At 37.6% G+C, this 23,727-nt stretch overlaps 1 protein-coding gene and 1 long non-coding RNA gene across 2 annotated transcripts; one reads left to right on the forward strand and one right to left on the reverse strand.

Annotated features, from left to right (window-relative positions):
- Positions 1-886: 886 nt before the first annotated feature.
- On the reverse strand, positions 887-5,484 carry LOC111840696 (L-lactate dehydrogenase A chain). Its single transcript, XM_023805785.2, has 8 exons — positions 5,361-5,484; positions 4,498-4,635; positions 4,080-4,197; positions 3,290-3,463; positions 2,590-2,763; positions 2,259-2,376; positions 1,961-2,084; positions 887-1,653 (listed from the first exon to the last, which is right to left on the reverse strand). Exons 2-8 carry the CDS (start codon positions 4,624-4,626, stop codon positions 1,489-1,491), a joined length of 1,002 nt encoding a protein of 333 aa, XP_023661553.1. The 5' UTR covers positions 4,627-4,635; positions 5,361-5,484; the 3' UTR covers positions 887-1,488.
- Positions 5,485-7,289: 1,805 nt separating this feature from the next.
- LOC140593388 (uncharacterized) lies at positions 7,290-11,322 on the forward strand. Its single transcript, XR_011993686.1, has 2 exons — positions 7,290-7,353; positions 10,810-11,322. It is a non-coding gene; the product is annotated as an uncharacterized lncRNA (long non-coding RNA).
- The last annotated feature ends 12,405 nt before the right edge of the window (positions 11,323-23,727 follow it).

A 23,727-nucleotide genomic window follows, 5' to 3' on the forward strand; every position in this document is an offset into this window, starting at 1 on the left:
ATTAAAGATGAAGTTACTGAAACTCTCAGGACAGATAAGAGGGTCAGAATTTATTTAACTTCACTGCTTTTTATTTATTTAAAAAATTGCTGTCATAATTAAACTATAATTGCAAGATGTTTAGCATGTTACACCATATAAACCCTATGCAGTATAACAGATTTGCACATCATTTGATGCAACATTAAAGGACTGGAAAGGACCACGATTCTCTAGCTGGGGAGAGAACTGAGGAGTACTATGATGAGTGCCAAGACACGGAGTGGTCTCATTGCAGTGATGATTTTTATTATTTAATAGCACTTACATGTTCTTTGTAAACATGTATTGTGCTCTACTGTGTGCCTCAGATAGAATGTTTATTATAACTTAAATTGTTACTTCTTAGGGCCATTTCTGGATAGAAGAACTGAAGCTTAAAAAAGGGTTATGTACAGATTCCACAGTACAGTGTTTTAAGAGACCATTTTATCTCACGTTTCATAAAAAAGAAATCTTACATAAAATGAGATGTGTGTATGATGAGACAAATAATGTGTGGGGTGACCATTTTCCAAAATATATTTTTAATGCTTTGGGTTCTTAGTTTCTATATAAGGGAATTGTGTAGAGTTTCAAATCACAGTGAGAGAACTGTTAAGCTAGGCTGACAAGTGAATGGTCCTAGAATGGTGGGAAAGGATTATCAAATGTCGAAAAAAAATTAGATTTAATTTCTTACAGGGTGTGTTTTTTTCTCGCACATTAACTTCAAATGGGTTCATGGGTTGCCAGGAGTTAGTTAATATAATAAAGGAATAGGCTGGGTGCTCTCAGTGTGCATTTTAATGGGGAAGGTTTACTTGGAAGAACTGACAGGCACAATATAGAAGGATACCAAGAAATCTGATTTTCTGTGTTGTTTATTTGATGCTCAGGCATATACAAGGCAGCTATTCTGATTTCTGTAACATGTCAGTTTTGATCACAAAAATGATATATAAAACATTCGAATGAAAAGGAAAAGATTCCTATTTCAACAATTTACACAGATGTCCTGCCCCTTGACTTTCTGTGTCCATTATCTTGTGTACACATGTGATAAGTTAATGGACATAATGTAATTTTGATTAAAAACTTAAATTATAAAAAATATTTATTCAGATGTCAAATTGCTCTTTGTAAAATATGCATTCATGCAGTTCATATTGTGTACACAGAGACAGATTTAGTATACATTCAAGTTCTTAAGAATAATGTATGGATGCACAAAGCAACTCTGCCAGATATGATTTCATATGTTAATGACATTATAACTGAAGAGACCTGAAATGGGTGCTTCAAATTGTGGAGCGTTTGCCGTGCTTAGAGAACATTGCTATGGTCAGTGTTTAGTTTTCCTCTGGGACAGCAGGCAGGAGGGAAGAGGTGGCATTTTGACAAGGAAATGGGGGCAGGCAGAAATAACTGAGGAGCCAAGGGCTGTGGTTCATTGGTTTTGTGAGAGCCTCATAGAGTCAGCTCCTTCTGCACACTCCACAGGGTCTCTGAGCTCTTCACCAGCTGCTTCTCCTCCTCAGGCTGCAGGGTCATATGTACTATGTCTGTCAAGCCACTGTTGCCCAGCACACAGGGCACGCTGAGGAAAACCTCGTCCTTCACTCCGTACATGCCCTGAGGGAGGAAGAAGCCTGTTAGTGACTTCATCTGTGGTGAAGTAGCTTAAACTCTGTTTATCCGAGATTAAAGGATAGATAGTGGAGCCAAGTAAAGTCCTTGAATCCCAGCAGACTGAGCTTTTCAATCTTAAAAGCCATTTGCCTTTTTAAAGTTCTCATCAGGAGTTTATTGGTTAGCTGACATTAAATTCTTAGAGTTTCAATTTGTTTCTACAGGCATTGCATCAATCCTTCAATGAGGATAACTGGACCTCAGCTTTTATAAAAACAAACATATTAACCAATTGCGGATGAAAGCTCACCTGGACCAGTGTGGACACAGGGTGTACCTTGCGTAAGTTCTTCAGGATGGTCTCTACTAGGTCAGCCACAGACATACCAATAGCCCAGGAAGTGTAACCCTTCAGTTTAATAACTTCATAGGCACTATGAGGGGAAGCAAATCAATAATTAGCCCAGTGTGAAGAGTCCATATAGAATGCATATCAACATTTTTTTTTTAAAAAAAAGTACTTAAAAAAAAAACTTTTTCAGACATGTCACTGTAATTTTTTATGCAAATACCAAAACAATAATCACTTGAATGGGAGATAGACTCACCCATCAACAACCGTCTTATGGACTATCTTCCAGTCTTCCTTATCCTTTTCTGTTCCCATATCTGGATTGAGTTTTTGGAGGTTGACGCCAGCTACATTCACCCCACTCCATACAGCCACTGTGAACAGAACCATTCATTTGCCAATATGAAATGAACTATTCTGCATTTTATGGTCTTCTGTTTCAAATATGTTTCTTCTTGGACATTTACCCATGCCTTAGAAGTTAGCTTATTTTGTATCAATTTGAAGGGTTGTTAGGTGCGAGATCAGCAAAGAATAAACAAGAATTAAGTGGAATTTGCAAGGTTGAATGGGATTAGTGGACTTACCGCTGGAGTCTCCATGCTCTCCAATGATCCAACCATGGCAGCTGGAGGGGTGAAGGTTTAGCTTCTCACTCATCAGGAAGCGGAAGCGAGCGGAGTCCAGGTTGGTACCACTGCCAATCACACGATGTCTGGGGAAGCCACTTAGCTTCCAGGCCACATAGGTCAGAATATCCACTGAATGGAGTAAGAAAAGACATTGTATGGTATTGTAGACATCAGTATGTTACAACCAGATGAGATTTAGAATGATTTACAAATGGTTCATTTGAAGAATTAGAATTTGGTAATCAGTGGTCATTGTTGACACACCTCAGCACACAACAACAAAATGTGTCCTCTGCATTTAACCCATATGTGACAATGTGACATAGCAGGGGGCAGCTAATTCAGCGCCCGGGGAGCAGTACCTTGCTCAGGGTACCTCAGTGGTGCCTTACTGGTTGAAGATTTGAACCAGCAATCTTTCAATTATGAGTGCGCTTCCCTAACCATTAACAGACCACTGCCCACATCTGAGTATAGCTTTTGTTTTATGGTCTCTAAAAAGTGCTACTCACCAAGTGTGATCCAATGGTAACTCTGACTTTTAAACACTGGATTTTTTATATTACATAATGATATCCACCCAAATATAGAGTACAAGTGTGATAGTGTTTCTCTTAATTTTTTATTCTTTGCAAGTAAAGAAACATTTACCTACCCGGATTAGAAACTACAAGGATGATGCAGTTTGGGCTATACTTGACAATGTTGGGGATGATGAATTTGAAGATGTTGACATTGCGCTGGACCAGGTTGAGTCGGCTCTCCCCCTCCTGTTGCCGGGCACCAGCTGTCACCACCACCACCATGGAATTGGCTGTCACAGAGTAGTCTGAAATAGTGGTGGGCGATATGATGATAATTTATCATGAACAGTTGCAACTGTATCCATGGCAAGCGTTTTAAAGTTATTGTAAGAATCACAATACATCACTCATGACGACAGAACAAACCATCAAGTGCCTATCACATGATGCCTGCATATTTGGATTCTAAAACAGTAATTCTGCAAAAACAGACCAATGTGAAACAAAGTAAGGTCAGCCTGCATCACAGTGCCATCTGTATATCTCTTCACTGTCAATTATCTGTCTCAATGGAGCTAAGCATAGTGACTAAATCCTGAAAAATAAATTTAATTGATCATTTCTAACTCATTAGCTAACCCATAAAGGATAAGGAGGCATGATTCACATCAGGTGAAAAGTTTACTCATGTGGCTTTAGCCAGTCTCTACTTTGATTCAGATGTTTTGCAACTTAATTCCATCTTTTCACTCAAAGCAGTTGCAATTGTTTTTGTGTGTTGTGATTTTTCCCATGCACTTAAGTCTATAAGGCCATGCCACTCAATCTAACAGATGATTCCCTATTTATGTCCGTTCTCATATTTCCATGCACTCTTTCAGCTAGCATTCTGGAATACCCTACAGTCTAGTACTCTCTGACCTTTGTCAGCTACAATCTTGGGTGTGCGCAGAAAGAGCCCTCCATGCTGCAGATCCAGTGCCTCGCCCTTCAGCTTGTCTTCCATCACATCAACCAAGGCAATCTCATCTGCCAGCTCCTGCTCACCAAAAGGAAATGACATCATCTTTTGAGGTTTTCTTCATTTTGCAATTCTGTTATGGGGCCCAATTATCACCGTTGTTGAAACAGATTGTAAAAGTCCAGATATTGGAGGGCTGGTTGGTATATTATTAAATCAATGTTCTCCTCAGTGACTGGGGATGTTAGTTGTTTATAGGTCAGGAAATACATCTTCCGTTAATAGGACTGGGGATATCTGCAGTAAATATTCAGATACATACATTGTAATGCTGCTCATAGTTGACCCTACTGCTCCGCACCTGCTCCCCTTGCTCACCTTCAGAAGAATGCTGACGGCAGAGGCCATGCCCACCATTCCCACACCCACTACTGTCACTTTGTTCCTTGAGCCGACTGCCTCCCCTTTCATCACATGTTCAATGAGTTTCTCCTTCGTAGTGGCCATCTCCACAGTCTACATATAGTCACACAGAGAAAGCGTGAGGGTGAGGTGATACAGGACAAACGCAGATTCAAAATAGCCAGCAAACTCCAAACATTCATCCCAACCCTGGAAATGTGAGGCAAAATGCTAGCCAATGTGCCACCCTTCAAAATAACTTTATGTTAGATGGTGTTGTATGTGTGTGTTGCAAAGCCATAAACAAAGTGGAATCAATGTCTTAGGGTCTGTATGGTCAAAAGTCCATTGCCGATTTGTAATCCCAATACAGCTCTGGGTGGAGCCCAGAATTTCTAGTTATGCCCCTGAATAATCTGAATAATACTAGGTGGTTAATAGACAGTACTTTGTATTAACAAACAAAGGCAAAGTTGTCGGTTACTGTACAGTGGGAAAATACAATGTAAAAATGAGTCTTCTGTGGTTAAACCATTAGTATTAATGCTGTACACCTATAACTTGACGATGAGACATAGCCTATTGAAGCCTATTGAAGTTGACCTGAATGCTTAAAATGGCCATGGGGTCTTAGGTGCTCCATACAAGTTAAATAACTCAGCAATAACTCCAATGCAATAACGAAACCTAAGCATGAACAGGGTTTTTATACAATAAACACTTAAAGTTATGTTATTGAAGACATCACGTAAAAGTCATATTGCTGAAGATATCATGTAAAAGATCGTATTACTTCCTAAAGTGATATATAGCCTATATATATTATTTTTCGTCCCTACCTTGGGTGAATACTGCTGCACAGTTGGAATGTCTCCCGACCCTTTCGCTCCCTCAGCTGCAACTGAACTGCACAGTAAAGGGCGGAGAACCTGTGTGATATTTAAAGTCTGACAGCTAATATGATACAACTATAACGTATGTCACCGTATTGCCTCCATTGTCACCCATAGAGACTGAGTTTGAATTGAGAGGGAAGGACCCGTATCGATTGAGTACCTTCCCATTAATCAAGTCTTTTATCACTATCACTATAGTTTCCTTAAACACTTTGAAGAAATCAGTCTTTCACGTTATTCTAACTGATCAAAGACGGTGTTTGCAGAAGTACTGTAATTTCACTGTTAACTACTCTTTCGATTGACTGCGTTTAATTTTTTTTTCTACTAGCTCTGCCAGTTAACTAAGTTGTATTTTTTCTTTTTCATGTCCACCGTTGCACTGGTAATGTGTACAGCTTTTGCGGTTCAGCACGATGACAAGTTTGCTGTATTTAATAAAACAGACACACATTAATGCACGTGACATTTTATCTGCGGCGCAATGCAAACTATTGCTACACCTATAGCTATAATTTCTCCCTGTAAATATCCTTTATCAGTATCATATTTTAACTAACTGAACTCATCTGCACTGTACCTAAGCTCTTTGCACATTACATCCATGCATCCATTATCTATTTCTTTATTTATATTGTCCATAGGCTTGACTCAGCATTGCACATCTCCTGTAAAAAATCCTTGTACCTTTACCTTTAGATGTTTATTTGTATTATGTGTATTGTATAGCCTATGTATTGTTTATGTGATGATACCACCCACACCAAAAGAAATTCCTTGTACTTCTCTGTACTTGGCGAACAACAAGATTCCGATTCTGATTCTGATTCATTAAGTGACATACTGATAGTAATGTGCGCACGAATAGAAAATTATAAAATCATAACCACGCTTGGTAGTGTACGTGCCTTATAGAAATACATTTGAGAAGTCTCTGATTTACATAACTGTTAGGAAAAAGTAATGTATTATGCTATATAGTATGTAGTATTTTTTTTTATCAAAAGCAAAACATTTCATATTGAAGAAACTGAGGTAGATTATTTGGGCCAACATATTTAAACATCTAAATTATGCCTATTTTGCATAATTATAGCGATTATTATTTATTATGATGCAGCAGTTAAACCAAGTACAATTAGGCTGCCTGTCTGTCATTATACGTAAATTCTGAAATTGTCCTTTTGTGCTCCGGCAATAGTTTGCCATCTAGTGGCAATCAGTATTCAGAAATCATCGTTGCGTTTTAAAAGAAAATGAGAACTTTCACGAACTCTATGTGTCGGAAAACGCTGTATAACGTATTATAAAGGTTACAAGAACTCAAAATCATTTTGCCCAAGAAAGGTAATTTTTAAAAATGATTTCTTCAAGGCTAAATGTGGAAAAAGTAATTATTACGGAAGAGTATTTATGTTTTTGTCTGGACAAATATGAAAACCACTCCAGTTTAGACACCAGTTTACATATAAGAGACATGGCTGTTTGAAACTTTCTGTTTGAGGAATAGGCTTATATCAAGTCAATCAAATGTTAAACTGCAAACAGCAATATTCATGCACTGTGCTGTCACCATTTCCGGTTGTCTCATCAGCTTAATATGTGGTTGAGATTGCCCCTGCATATTATATTATCTTGGTTTTTGTTAGAGGCTTATACTTTTGCATATAGCTATAAAAGATCAATTAATATTCTTTTGTCTATTTGTATGCCCATGTTACCTTTTTCAAGTGAATGTGTTTTTTTTTTAGATGTTTACAATGTTACATATTTTATGTATATGTGGTGGAGTGAGGGTGACTGATTGGGTACATCCCCAATTGTTCATTTAATGGCATTCCACTTTATATTCCAGCTATAAGGATATACGGTGTATCGTTCGGGGAGCTCCACCCATCTCCGGTTTCCATGGGTAATTCTTTAGCAGTTCATACAGGTATGCCTTACATCACATTACATTTGTACCTGACACGCTCAGTTAACATTTTTGTTATGTAATGAATAATGACAATGACAGTAGTAATGCCAATAATGAATTGTCGAATGCTAGATTTTTGCGGCGAACGCTACTGCTTTGGTGAAACCTCGAAGTATTGGATTATTATTGCTGCAGACAGCCGGGGCGGAGGTGGTTTAGTTTTTCTTCCGTTTTCAGTTGCCTCGTGACACATGTAGTATTGATGTTGATGTATATTTTTCAGGATAATTGTAGTCCCAGTTAGGGTTTATTCTTGGAGTTACTGGGACTTATCGCAGCTGTTTTGTCTCTGATGTTGCTGGTGTGGATTCATCTCCTGTTTCGGACGCCTCTTCAGTTGGAGATTCCGTCGTCCACCTTTGAGAATTACCGTGCCCTCCTATAGTCTTTGTTTAGTTGCTGGATTGCACTGTACAACCGTTCGGGACTGTAATTTGATTTAGCTTCCTGTTACATCGTCTGTGGGAAAGCGATATGTCTTGTACTGGTTGTGTTTTCGTTGTTTGTGTATTGTAACCTTCTTAAATTGATCTGCGGTTTTGTCTTTTACGATGGGGAGGCTGGCGTCCTGGTGGTGGGATTTCACACTGTGCATGTGTGGTTAAGATTGCAGTGCTGTTTTGTGTGTGTGCGTGTGTGTGCTTGGACACGGATGGTTGGGTTTTGTTGATTCTGTTTTTGTACTGCTTTGTAAAAATAAACATATTTTTGTGCTGAAAGCACATCTTTGCTCCTGCTTGTTGGTGGATTGAACCAGTGTCCCTCTAGCATTAGACTAGGAGGAGAGTCATTGCACAAATGTTCCTGGCAGAAAGTCCCAGGGTGGTGTAGTCGGGTTGTTCTGGTGGTTTGTTCCTCATGTTTGCAGCTGTGCACTATCCACCACTGCTACAGTACATATACAAACTAGGGGTGGCATCGTGGTGCAGCAGTTTGCACTGGTGCCTCACAAATCTGGGATGAGGTTGAGAGTTGCTGCCTATTTGTGTGGAGTTTGCATGTTCTCACTGTGACATTGTGGGGATTTCCTCCAGTTTCCCCACACAGTCCAAAAATATAATGAGGTTGATTGGAGTTGTCCGTAGGTGAGAGTGGGTGATTGGGTAGTGCCCCATCTTGAGTTCTTCCCTGCCTTGCATCTGTAGGCGCCAGACCCCCTGCAACCCTGAATTGAACAAGCAGGTACAGAAAATGGATAGATATCCAAATGGTTGAAGTACCTGATAGTGAATATGTGGAATACTGCAGTATCTTTGTAGGGTTTACCTATTATAAACAGATTTTGTTAATTGTTGTTCAACATATTTCTGCTCCTTGTCCATCAAAGTCTCCATGCATCTCTCTGTCTGTATTCCTAAATGGTAACCTAGTCCTGTGTCACATGAAGCCTGGAGCTGATCACAGGGAGCATGGAGGACCAGACTGGGGACTTCGCTTTTCAATTTTAATATTTCTACTTTCCCCAATTAAAAATGTGATACCTGCCTAATATCTAAGAGAAACAAAAATACAAGCATATCTTCTCCCTGAAATTCTCCCAGATGCTGTAAGTGGTTTACCATTGTCCTGCTGAGTGATACACAGGTCTCATTCTTCAGTGCCGTTTTTTGCAGATGCTGGTTTTCCACCTGGCGATCTGCAGGAGCATCGGCTTGTGATCACCTCCCTGCTCCCTGGTTGTGACTCAAATCTTATGACTTAGACAATGTGACTTGGCACTTAGCCATCTCTCTGATTTGACTTTCCCTGCCGGCCCCTGGAGGATGGGCTCCCCCTTTGAGTCTGGTCCCTCCCAAGGTTTCTTCCTTCTAGGGGATTTTTCCTTGCCACTGTCACCTATGACTTACTCACTGGGGGCTTTGGGTGGGGATGCTGTAAAGTGATGTGATAGCATGCTATACAAAAATTAATTTGTTGTTGTTGTAATGAGCCACGCAATATGATGTAAAGTTTGTGTCTCACCCCAAGCGCTGAAAAATGAACTATGTGTAAGAAATTAGACAATTATAAAAAACATTCTCAAACATTGACACAAGGTGCTGGAAGCAACACTTAACTGCAGTGTCCCATGTGCATGTGTGTACGTCAGACTGCATTGTTAGATTATTAGCTCTCTGCCTGCGGAGCACATCATCTTTCTAGCATTAATCTGAAAAGCCGAGAAGCACAATGCTGATAAATTGTTCACAGCCAGCAGGATGACTCCAGTGGAGTCTGTCAAAGGTTTGCTTCCCCATCTGTTGCTCTGGTATGGAGATCAAACAGCACAAAGTGGCAGAAAATAAGGCCTTGTCTCTAATGAGGCCACATATGGCATTTGATGAAATATTCACCAGTGTGATTCGTGGGTTTACGTTTAATGCCTGCTTTTGGGATTTCCTTGTAACATTCCTCCAGTGTGATGTAACTCCAGCAAAGTGTAAAGCTGTTTACACTGAATAATTTGACATTTTACTGGGGAAATACCTCTGAAGAGAGTGGTTGGTGTTGCCTAGGCACTATCAGCTCTCACCACAATGATTTTGGGTTTCATCACTTTAGATTCTTATATGTTATTGTGAGATGATACAGTTCAAATAACTTAGTACAGTATGGGTATTATATGGGTCTTCAGGTACATTCCATACCAAAATGTATTTCTTTTGTAATTTGTTGTTTGACTTAGAAGCAAAGTGTAAAAGAATCAAAAGTTTTTAAATATGGTATTCAGGATACACAGTGTATTTTCTTTTCATATTAAACTGAATTTGAGCAATGAGGTGAAGATCAGGCTTTTGTGTGTATCGTCATGTTTTTGCCTTACAGTGTTTACTCACATATGAAATTTTGTCAATAATCCTCTTTGGCCACTTTTTTGAAGGCATATTAGTACAATATGTATTCATTATAGGTCCATTAGTTTGAACTAGAAGACATAATGGAAACAGAAATTTAAATGAGACAGTGTTTTTTTTTCTTTTGACGGTGTCAGGTTTGGGAAACCTCCCTGAAACATAGACTGTTCATCTAATAGGTAACGCATAAAAATGCACTCCTACAGGACCCGTACCAATAACTTTCATGACCATTAACAGTGATTGCATGAGTGAATGCTGCAATGCATGGATGAAGGTCTGTTGCCAGTAGGAATGGCTGAATTATCAAGTATATCTTTACCCCCAGCCCTGTACTCTATAGGAATGATACGTAAAAATGTCATTTGAAATGATTCATTTAAGGTCAAAATTGTCCCTCTCTCTATCTGCCTAGCAACCCCCCCATACCCCACCCACAATTTCCTCCCTCCACATGGCCCCTTTCAGTCCCCCTGTCCAAATTTCATTTCACAGATGACAGCTTCTGCTGATAATCGCGCAACTGTCATGGAGGGGAGGCCTGACCAACTGTTTTAACTCTAATCAGCTTTTATTGCAGACAGGAGAAAATGAGAAGCTCCCCACCTCCTACACAACTGCAGTAACCTCCCATCCAAGTCCAGATGACATCCTCTCCAGTGGCAGTAGCCACACTTGAACACAGGCATTATTTCTCGGCTCAGCAAGAGGCCCTCTGAACTGCTGGTTTCAATTAATCTCGGCGGCAGAAGTGAGCCGGTGTCAGCGGGGACAAAGGCAATGACATTAATGCGTCTGCTGCCGCGGCTGTTCCTCGGCAGCCCGGGCACCCCGCAGTGCTCGCCTCTGTCAGCTTCTCCATCGCCTCCATCCATCTCCTCCTGCTCTCCCTCAGTCTTCATATAGCTTGCCTGCTCCTATCTTCTGCTTTGTCTTGGAAATTGGGGAGTAGTGGTTCAGCGGTTCACTCTGTCGTTAACTTTGAGCATTTTGTTCTCCGTTAGGACACTCTATGATTTAAACATGGAGTGGAGGAGGTCTGATGAGGTCACTGGAAATACATGCAAAGCTATGTAATATTATGGGGAGAAAACACATACTTTAGTTATTTTCATAAGTTGTGTTCATTCAACAATGATATGGAGACAGAGTTAGAGAATTGTTGGATATTTATTTGCAATATAAATTTTCTAAAGAGTTCATCATCATCTTTCATTCTGGCCTAACAAATAATGGGTGCATATTTCAGTAGCATATTTGTTATTTTGACAACACAATACCAAGCAAGCATCTCCACAATGGCTTCTTCCTGAGATGTAACCTGTTTATGTCCTGTGTTTCCCAGAACATGCTTTGTTATTGAGAACAGATATTTAGATGGATGGATGGATGGATGGATAGATGGAAGGACGGACGGTTTCAACTAAAACCAAAAAATACTCTTCTTATGATGATCGTATTTATAAGTAATTTTCACCTTAGTAGATTATATGAGCATATAATTAGTGGAATTCTACAAGGTCAGTCTACGTTAACACCATATTTTTTACGATTCATCATAGATATTAAAATAAAGGGGACATGGAATGCACTGGCCACTGCAGCCATCTCATTTGATAAAGATAATTACAAATGGCACGTTTTCCTGTTAAGAGTAATAAAAGTAAGGATATACATAAAGGTGCTGTGAGTTGCTGTTAGGCGGCCAACATATGCACACCCAAAAGTTGGAATTCTGCATTATCATATATATTATATAATCAGTGCTTAATTATTGCTGGAGCTCAGCTCCAAGACCTCTGGCCTGCACCACAGTCCACAGTCTGTGCTCTGCCACCTCAAACACTACCCCAAATATACCTATGCTTAGAATGGTTAAGTTAAACTTTGGAATGAATACAAATTGAACTAAAGGAATATATATATATATATGTTTGTTGTATGATATATTTTTACATATATCTACCAAATTTAGTGTGTTACGCTTATCTGACACTTGATTTGAAATGGAAAAACCACCCCATGGCCACTGAAATATGAGGTTACTTTCTGGCCCATTAACCTCATTTAATTGGGTAATTCTGTCTTTCAGTTTGAAATAACTAACTGGAGCTCATAGAAAATATTGCATTGTTACATGTTTAAATAATTAATAGCACATTACTGTTGTGTGTGTGACAGTAAGTCAGTATGCTCCACCTCCTCATAAAATGGTGGTCGAAGTTGGTCTCTATGCCCTTTATGAGCTCCAGCACGTCTGAGTTTGCAAATTAATAAAATATAATAATTATTTTAACATTATTTCCAGAGTCTCTCTCTTCCAAAAAATAGAGTTATGGAACATTTGAAATGCCTGATTTTTCTAATGGAAGCTATATTATGAAATAACAGCCCAAGAAAACTAAGTCAATTTTCTATGCAAGTGCAGCCTTCATTGTGGCTGAACAAAGTGATATTATAATTAATTCACCTTCATTAATGTAGAGCATTACCAATTATCACTTCAGTTCAATACAAAAACATTCATAAACATTAAAATTATACTATTAGGGGCCTGTGGTTCAGTATAATGAGTCAAATCCTCTGTGGCCCAGGGCAAGTGACTTGGCAATTTTAACAGTCTTCTCTCAAATGTATGTGAGGGGCTTTGAAACGTCTTGGAGTTGTTCAGTTTTAACAGGCAGAGCTGACTGCAAACATATACGTTTTTGGCAGCATGGCTTGGCCCTTTCACAGGATGAGTGACACTCGTTGGCAAGATTGACAGAACAGGGCTCAAAGAGCCATGACCCGCCACTTGAAAGACCTGCATGTACTGAACTTAATAGGTTAACTTACCACTAGCAATATTGACTTTAGCCTTAGAGTGTATTTTGGACAACACTTAATAAAGCTGAGAATATGACTTCAGGGACTGAAGTTGCTTCCCAGCTGCCCCTCATCACTGCTTGGGTGAATGGTTCAAATCGGCAATGACACCTGCCACGCATCAGTCTACTTGAAGTTTCCAGAGGCCTGGCTTATTGTCCACTTATTGACATGTCAAGGGGTTGAGATGGAGAGTATTGTGGTGTGGAGTATTGTGGTGAAGTCCTGTTGATTTGTTTTATATGCTGACCTTTTGAACTTCAGACTGTTTCTTTTTACGGTTTCTTGCCAGTGTAAATGTGTGATGTGTTATAACGTTTTGTCCAGGTTACAAAGATGATATTTCAGTTTAATATATCTAATCTTGGCTGGTAATTTCGACCTTGTAAATCTACTTACTCCCTTACTTCCCCTCCAAGGATCTGAATAAAATGCCACCATGACTAGACTTTTAGTACACTACCCATAAATTATACAGTGCATTCAGAAAGTATTCAGACCCCTTTCAATTTTCAATCATTTGTCATGTTGTGGCTTCATACCAAAATTATGTAAACTAACTTTTGTTCCTCATGAATCTACACTCAGTACCCCATAACGACAACACAGACACAGAATTTTAGAATTTCTTGCAAATTTATGAAGAAAAACTGAAATATCAAATGGACGTAAGTATTCAGACCCTTTGCTCAGTACTTAGAAGCATCTTTTTGAGCTAATACAGCCATGTACAATAGTCTTCCTGTTCATGTAGTGCAGGCTAAAACCCTGGGTTCCTTTAAATCAGAGCTAGATAAGATTCTAACAACTCTGAGCTATTAGTTAAGTTCTCCCCAAACGAGCTTGATGGACCAAATGGCCATTTGTAAATTTCTTATGTTCTTATGAAAAACCAATTCTAACTGTATACATGCTTTGCTCAATGTCTGCAAATCCCTTGCTTTCCAATGCCATTGTTGTAGTTCATAACCTCAATTTCATCTTCAGAGCACCTGTCAAAGTCCGTTTGTGGAAGTGCAGCTAGACACATTAATACTTGCAACCAAAAAAAAACAGACATGCATACTTTCAGTAATTGCTTTTCCAACTTGAACACTTGCCCTTCTTCAAGGCTGGTGTTGGGAGGAATTACTTCATCATCTGGGTTTTAAATCTAGCTGAGATAATGGGTTCCTTGCTGTTTGTATGCATTTGATGAAAAATATTTTGTTGCCCAAGGGGCGCAGTGACCTTCACGCAGAAGAGGGAGACCTGTAAGAGGAGACTTCCCATGATTCACAGCAGGAGGTCTCTGAGTAGGTCACACCAATGGCACCTGACCCTCCTGTCCATCCTCTTAGTGTCAATTGTGTATCAAATGGTCTTTTTTTCCAGGTAAAGTGATTACTAACCTCAGAAAACATGGTTCTTCATTGGCCTTTATGGTGTTTTAAGGCTTATGATTAGGATATGAAAGTGAACCTAACATTACCCGACAACGAAAAGATGGTTAGCATGGTCTGTTTGACTGTTTCAGCTATCTCTGGGTTTTAATACTCTCACATATTCCTTGCTCTTCTGGCCCTGATTTTCAAATGGAATTTCTTATGTTTGCACAAAGAACAGTTTGTTTTTCTTTTGATGTGTTCCAGTTATGATTTGGTCGGGTTTATGTTTAATGTTTTTTCGCTCAAAACAAATTACGTCATATGAACTACATAAAATGCATTTGTTTGTCTATAATGGCAGAACAAAGTTTGATGCATTTATATTTATTTTGAATATAAAGAGTGTCTTCGGCTCTGGGTATAAGGTGGAGGAGGTGGGGGTCTGATGGACTTCCAGTGGCACTAAATGAATGTCGTAGAAAATGCCAATATTTCTGGTGCCTGCTCAAGAACTGCACTCTTACTTCACTTTACTTGCTCTCTGTAATCTGTTTAGCTGTGCCTTGATTTCCCAGCATACACTGCTCAGTGCCTGGGTGCGCTCTGACAGCCTTTGGTGAGAAATTCCATGTCAGATACAGTATCTCTTTGTGTCAGTCGACTGTTTTCCTGCTCGGACTTGTGTGACATGTAAAAATACCCCAAGTTTCAGATGTAATCTAAACTTAATGCTGCCAGTAGGCAGCACACGGAATGCTCACCACTCTGTATATTTTCTACATGCTTACAGATAATTATTATTTTGGCTGACATTTTCTTTGCATCTATATCAGTAATGCTGATGAGGAACTGGATGAGATGAAGAAATCACTGAACTTCATGTCAGAAGAGATAGCAACAATTTCAAAACAGCAGAAAGTAATAATGGACTTAATGGAAGAGATGAAAGACCTCAGAAGGCAAAATGAGGAAAAGGGTAAGAGGATTTCTCTCTTGGAAGGACGAGTGTCAGAACTGGAACAATATTCCAGAATAAATGATGTGATAGTTACTGGACTGGAGACCATGAACCGGACATATGCGAGGGTTACAACACCAGAAAGCGGAGACCCATCAAGGCAAGAGCTACTCTCTTTAGAGCAACAGGTAACGTGTATGTTAATGAACATCTAATAAAGGAAAAGGCAGATATTGCAAGACAGACAGGACTGTTGAGAAAACAGAAAAAAATACAGTCAACTTGGACATCAGACTGTAAGATATTCATTAAAGTTAATGGGACACCAGAGCAGGCAAAAGTTCTTGTCATCAGAGAGATGACAAAACTAGAAAAATATAAGTAATGACTTAATATGTGAAACAAACAAACAAAATGACGTTACAGTTATTAAGTATTATAAATGATGTTTTTTCTTCTTTTTTTTTTTAAAGTAATGTGGGACAGTTTCAATATTATAATTTACACAAAAACCTTATAGTTTACACATAACAACCCACGTACATACAAATAAGAGAATATTGGAGTTATATATAATATAGACCCTGACTATAATTATAACAGTGGAATAAATTACTGCACTTACTGTATTACACAGATGATCAATTTAGCATAAAGATAAAGGAAGAAAACAGTATAACAGTAGTTAATTTTAATAGTAGAAGTCTATATGCAAACTTTCAAAACATAAAAGAATATTTAAGACAGTTTAAAAGACCATTCAGTGTGATAGCCATATCGGAAACTTGGATAACCACTGATAAAGATGAAGACTTTGAATTAAATGGATATGATTTCCGTCATTTAGATAGGATAAGTAATAAGGGAGGTGGGGTGGCACTTTATATTGATAAAAAATTTAACTACAAAAAAGTCGAAAGAATGACGACTATTATTGATGGAGTGATGGAATGCTTGACAGTTGAAATTTGGATGGAAAGAAAGAGAAACATAATCTTTAGTTGCATATAAAGAACACCAGGATCTAAGAAGTATGGAGGGTTGTTTACTAATTTAAGTCATAAAGAGATGTTTATTTGTGGAAACTTATTGACTTGTTGAATCCAAATAAAATAATAATAAAAATATAGATGAATATATTGATACCATGTATAGCATGGGTCTTTTTCCCCTGATAAGACCAACTAGAGTCACACTTTAATTGATAATATATTTACAAATATAATGGAGGATAGTATAAAAAGTGGGTTATTAATCAATGATATAAGTGATCATCTACCAGTGTTTAAGCTTAAAATGGTAATCATAAAGATAACAGAGATGGAAGTAAGATTATGTATAAAAGAATCAGAAATGAGAAGACGCTAAATATTTTTAAAAAATGAACTACTAAAGCAAAACTGGAATATTACATATGAAGAAAATAAAGTGAATAAAGCATATGAAACATTTTTTGGGGCATTTAAAATAGTATTTGATAAAAACTGTTCAGTAGTAAAAGATAACAGAAAACACAATTACACAGGAAGACCGTGGATGATGAAAGGACTACAAAATGCCTGTAAAAAAAGAACACGCTATATTGTGAGTTCTTAAAAAACAGAACCACTGAGGTGGAAAATAAATATAAAAATTATAAAAACAAGCTAATTAATATAACTTGTAAAAGAGAATATTTTATTAATAAGTTGGAATACCATAAAAATTATACAAAAGGTACATGGAGTGTATTAAACAGTATAATTAAAAATGAAAGGAAGAACAATAATTATCCTCAGTATTTTATAGATATTGAAAATAGTATTAAAGATATGAAGTAGAAAATGGATTTAATATATTCTTTGTAAATATAGGACCAAAACTGGCAGATGCAATAAAGGTTAATGGGACAGAAATGGCTACGACAGATTATATTGAAAGAAATGATAGCTCGATGTTTTTAAGAGCAGTGGAAGAGAAAGAAATTTATGATGTTGTAAAGGGCTTTAAGAATAAAACCAGTACAGACTGGAATGATATTGATATGGTGACAGTAAAGAGTGTTATTAATGGTTTTGTAAAACCTTTAACGTATATTTTTAACTTGTCGTTAGAAACTGGGATTTTTCCGAACAAAATGAAAATAGCAAAAATTGTTCCCATTTACAAAGCAGGAGATAAGCACCACTTTACTAATTATAGGCCAACATCAGTACTTTCTCAGTTCTCTAAAATATTAGAAAAACTATTGATTAAACGATATGATAGTTTTGTTGAGAAACATGATTTGTTGACAGACAGCCAGTATGAATTTAGGAATAATAGATCGATAACTTTGGCATTCATGGACTTGGTAGAAGAAATAATAATAAGAGGTACTGTATGCACATGGAGTGTTTGTAGACTTAAAGAAAGTATTTCACACTGTCAACCATGATATATCGATTAGGAAGATGGAGAAGTATGGTTTCAGAGGTATTGTATTGGACTAGTTAAAGTGCTATATAACTAACAGGTGACAATATGTACAAATAAATCAACATAAATCTAGATTTATGAATATAGCATGTGAGGTACCTTAAGGATCAGTTTTAGGTCGAAAATTGTTTATAATATATATGAATGATATTTGTAGAGTATCAAATTTATTAAAATTTGTTTTATTTGCCAATGACACAAATATTTTTGTTCTGGGGTGGAAGTGCAGCAGGTTTTGGTGGTGATCACAAAGGAAATAAATAAAATTTAAAAATGGTTTGATATAAATAAATTGTCATTAAATTTAGATAAAACTAAATTTATGTTATTTTGAAAATATGAGAAATATGGAAGTAAAAATATGTATTGGTAATGTAAACATGGAAAGGGTAAATGAAATTTAATTCCTTGGTGTGATGTTAGACCCCAAAATCTGCTGGAAATCACACATTAAATATATTTGGGGGAAGCTGGCATGGAGCCTGGCCATCCTGGGGAAAACAAAGCATATCTTAAATCTGAAATCACTATATACCTTATATTGTACATTATTTTGACCATATTTGAGCTATTGTGTGGAGGTGTGTGGAAACACAATAAATGTAATGCAGAAGAGGGCCATTAGATTAATAAATAAAGTAGGATACAAAGATCATACAAATGGACTCTTTATAAAAATGGGAGCTATACATTTTTCAGATTTGATTCAGTTTAAAACAGCACAGATAATATTTAAAGCGAGAAATAAGTTACTTCCAAAAATTGTTTTCGAGAGGGAGGATATAATCGAGGGAAATCTAATTTAAAAATCCATTGTGTTAGAACAACATTAAAAAGTATGTGTTTCAGAAGCAGGGGTTAAAGTATGGAACAGTTTAACAGAAGAATTAAAAATACATATAAGTCAGTTTAAAAGAAAATATAAAGTACAAATTCTAAATAAATACGAGGATGAAGAAGAGCAGTTTACTGTACCTCCGGATGGTAATGGTAATGGTAATGGTAATGCCAAGACTTACCTTTTGAAAGAAATGTGTCATTTGGTGTGTTCAGTCTTTATATGAAAGTAATAGTGTTGTTTTCTTGTGTTGTCTTTTCTTTATTTGACAAAAAGTGTTTAAAGTGAGCTGTGAATAACTGGATGGGGGTAGGGCTAAATAAGTTTATACTTCTGCCTACTCCTTTTCAAACATAAAAGACTGTAAATATCTTATGTAAATATGGTGAATGTGAATATGTTTGAAATAAACAATATCACTTAAGAAAACAAAACAAACGCACATAAATTATGAGCTTACTACTTCAAATATGGAGACCCACCAATGTCCCCCGCAGTAATAAGTAAAAAATAATAAATAAAAATAATCTACAATGTAAAAGAATACCTGTGTGCATGGCAATGGCAGAAGTGGGTAGCTCCAAGGTCTGTTTTTGAGACATGTTTATTTTGAAAACAGGAGCATAACTCTAAATTCCAGGATCCCTGGCAAAATGTCACCTAGAGTTGGGGGGGGGGGGTGGTTGTTACAGATGCAGAGCATGGTGCATACGGGAACAAGGTGGACGATTCACTTGTGATTCTATAACAAAGGGGTTTATTAATAAACAGAACAACAAAGGGGAAACCACAGAATAACAGGACTACAAGGAGTCAAAACTAAACATGAGAAAAAACAACTGAAAACAACCATAAAGTAACACACTGAAAGAATCAGGTAACACAGGGAAACAGGGCTGCTGCGATTTGTCGACACAGTCAATGACGTCAACGCTGAAAATGTGTCGACATCAACATTTTAGATTGACACATCTTTTGATATTGCTTATATTTTATGATTCCTAAAATGCTTCAATTCATTAAAACAATTGCTTTCCTTTAATATCACTATGTAATTATGGGAGTAGTTCAAATTATCACTAAACAAAAAGGTGGTTTTTCACTGTGCAAAGTTTTGATGGCATAACACTTTTAAAAAATGTTGTGGCTGTGGAGCTGTCCCTTTCTTCACCGCCACTTCAGCACTTATTGCTTCCATGATTTACCAAAACAGTAGCATGTGGCGCGCTCTGCTAACTGAATTTAATATCCATAAAGATGGTTTTATAGATTACTAACTTTTGGGCATCACAATACATATTGCAAAACAATTTTAGACATACTACTAATCTGCTTATCGAATTGTAGGCAAAAATAATGTCCATATAGTGCTGAACAGCCAGTACTCATTATCTAAAACTCTGGAATGACATAAAATTTGATGTTGTCAAAATAAAATTAACTTAACTTAAACGGTAGTTAAATAGTTACACTTACATAAAATTGTTTATAGTTGAATCCATATAAAAATAGTAACAACCCTACAGTGAAAAGAACTAGGAAACTGGGCAGAGTAACAAACACACAGTGACATAAGCACAGGCACATAATACAATGACTGACTATGAAAGGGAGTGAGGACAGGTACTTATATACACATAGAACACCAGGGAAAACAAGGAACAGGGCTAAAACATAATCAATTAACCAATCAAGGGAGGCACAGGAACAAAGAGAAAGAGGTGGAAACAGTAAATGAAGACAGAACTAAGAGACATAGCAACACTGAAGGCTAAGAATATATAGGAAACACTAGGGTAACACCTGGAAGAACTAGGACCATAAAAATACACAGGAATGATAAAACATGACAGAAGCTGGGTAAACCTAAAACAGGGTAACCATAGACACTAGGAAACAAAACCCACAAATGTCTAATAATCGGTGAAGCTGTCCCCTATCCAGCCTTGAACCCATAAGCAGAGGGGTAACACTCAACCCACTGAGCTATGCGGCGGTTCAGGGACTATGGAAAACACACTGGGGACTTAGACACACTGGGGAAAAAGGGCAAGAGAGGGAGGAGGACAGGATGACCAGCAACCCCTGTTGGCCAAACAAGTAAGAGACACAAAAGACAGGGTCGGACGGGCGCTGACTCTGACAGGGGTATCCTGAATAATCTGCCATGGTATCCATACCCCTGCAGCACTGCTGGGCTTGAGTGTGCAGGTGTGGTCTTTTCTCAGACCCATGTCTTCTGCACCTGCATTGACATTGTTGACATTTTATACTATTTATTTTGAGATGGGAAGAGAGCTGCACTGTCCTCAGGACCCTGTTTGAGTTAGCTCTTCCATCCGACTGGCATCGCACGTGTGATCTGCATGTTAATCAGCCGGCGGCGTAAAGCCTGGGAAATGGCCCCACAGGAGCTCTGCTGAGACCTGACACACAGTGCTGCCCTCAGACGAACACGCCTGTCAAAGCCATCAGTCATTTTCCTTCACATGCAGCCCTGCTATTTACCACTACTGATCCCTCATGTTAACCTATGTCACCATCCAAAAAATCCAAATACACATGGAAAACATAAACTCATCATTCTGTATGTGCAATCATGTGATGCGGAGCAGAATGTATAAGAATTATAACAATATAACACAACTGTTGGAATGTCTATGCTCAAATGAACACTGTATTTGGACTGTAACCTCCTGAGACCCCACCGGTTCATTTATGTCCATTGCAGTGGACATTTTGTTTTTGCGTATATCTTTTCACCGATGTAAGGAAACGTATTTATTCCTGTTGTACACTAAAGAGGACATGCTGTGAAATTAAAAATGAAAATAAATTGTAAAAAACATAGAAAATCACAAATAACCTAAAATTGAAGGGCACTTTTTTCCTTGGGTCTCAGGAGGATAATATTTAAAGCTAAATGCTAAATCAGAAAAAAATAATTATCATTTAGAAAATAACCATTAATGTGGACCACCAACGTATTCACATATTATATCTTTGCTGTCTAGTTCTTCAAAGAAGTAATTTCTGAGCACCTTTTCATGTGCACATCACATATCTGGCCTACTTAAAATGGAAATCAAAATGTAAGAAGTACACTTTTATGCAAATGCATTATCGCAAAGTGTTTCTGTGCATAGCAATGCAGATAATAAACCTATTTTTCACACTTCGTCCATCATTATAGCAATTTGTATTTCTTAATATCTTTTTAATACTGTTCAAAAACCATTATCAAGATTATATCCTGCAAGCTAAATCATTTAGCATAATGTTTTTTTGTTATGTAAGAACAGGAAACTCTCATTTATGAAACGTGAGCAGAACGAATTTGTTCATAAAGTGTTCATAGAGGGAAAATCTGGTGTTTATCAATGTTTTCATAAGGACTGTTTGTTTGTAAAAATGTACAGATTTTACACATGCTCAGGACCAAGTGTGGTGCATGTGTGAATAATAGAAAACCTGATACATGAATTCCATTTGCACAAAACACATTTGTAATAAATAAAATAAGCACAAATTTTGGGAAGAAACAAGCAGAACTTCATTTGGCGTAAAAAGGGCACTGCATATCAACATCAAAACATCATCCCTACAAGATATCACATCCTTCAACAAAATGTCTGCCACATTAGCTACTAGTTTGATGATTATTCAAGAACACCTGTGTCTTTTGTTTCTCAGTAAACACATCACACAGGTCTATACAGTGGTACCTCAGTTCTTGAACTCATTAGAACTCAAATTTCTTAAAAGTCGAACCAACCAATTCGAAAAAAAAAATTACCTAGAAGTCGATCTGAATCTCAGAAGTCAAACCGTGAACGCCGACCTAAGATAACTTGTACGTGCGGGGAAATGAGTCACGCGGCATGTCTCTCAGCGGAAACAAAGGGTAACGCTTCAGTCTCAGCCTCGCATTCGCTGATTGCATTGTGCATGTTTACATTACCTCAATACATATATATTTAGACAGTAAAAATACATTTAGACAATGATAGACAGTAACAGTAATTGTTATTATATAATAAAATACATTTAAAAATAAAGATTTCTTATGAATTATTTTAATATTAATAATAAACCATTAATACATTTAATTATAATAATATTGTCGTGCCCAGCGGGGACGGAATGGAGACAAAGGCGCAGATGTCAGGGTATCGGGGAATACGGGGTTTAATTACAGGTAAGGCAGGCAAAACGCAGATGGACAATACGATGACCGGACTGGAGAAACAAACTCAAATGCAGACGAAATACAGAGGACTAATGATGACAACTAGAAACAGCTGATTACACGGGGATTCCGCACGAGGTTAATGAGGGGGCGTGGCACACGGAAGGAGCGGACGATCGGGGCATGACACATTGTTTTTTTTTTTACTTTACACATTGTTTGGATACTTTTATTTTCTTACTTTAAAAATTATTGTTTTGATAAATGTGCTTAGGTGTGTTTAGTACAGTATATGCTCTTCTTGTTTTGTCCGGTTCATTTTGTGTTTAAATGCTAAAAAAAAAAAAAACATATTTCGGTGTAATTTTTTGGGGCCGGGAACCAATTAATTGGTTTTCCATTATTTCTTATGTGGGAATTTCGATCAAAACTCGAACTTTTTAGGATTTGGTCCGGAGTTCTGAATGGATTAATTTCGAGTTCTGAGGTACCACTGTACTTATTTGAGTGTATTTTCCTGTAAAAGGGCATGGATTCGAACATAACAATGGCTGATCTCGCACTACATGATTTGGCCCAGGGCACACTGATTAGAGAGTGCAGATTCTGGGATCATGCTGATCTGTTGGCAGAGAGTGATAAATGGTTGATTAGTCATTTTAGACTACCCAGATCCATTCTGCTGCATTTATGCACTATTGTGGACCCTTCAAGAAAAGGGCAACAAGAAGTTATACCCGCCGAACCTGTCGACATTTGCCTTTTTGGCTACAGGGACATTTCAGCAGGAGATTGCAGACATGTCTGGGATTTCTCAGCCA

This window comes from Paramormyrops kingsleyae, chromosome 11 (assembly GCF_048594095.1).
Source record: "Paramormyrops kingsleyae isolate MSU_618 chromosome 11, PKINGS_0.4, whole genome shotgun sequence".
Classification (NCBI taxonomy): domain Eukaryota; kingdom Metazoa; phylum Chordata; class Actinopteri; order Osteoglossiformes; family Mormyridae; genus Paramormyrops; species Paramormyrops kingsleyae.

Excerpts from the sequence above, each read along its gene's own strand:
- LOC111840696 (XM_023805785.2), bottom strand. The coding sequence starts at position 4,626 with ATGGCCACTACGAAGGAGAAACTCATTGAACATGTGATGAAAGGGGAG. Across the intron at positions 4,198-4,497 it reads CCGTCAGCATTCTTCTGAAG|GAGCTGGCAGATGAGATTGC; the intron begins GTGAGCAAGGGG and ends TTTGGTGAGCAG. Across the intron at positions 2,377-2,589 it reads AGAGCATGGAGACTCCAGCG|TGGCTGTATGGAGTGGGGTG; the intron begins GTAAGTCCACTA and ends TTCTGTTCACAG.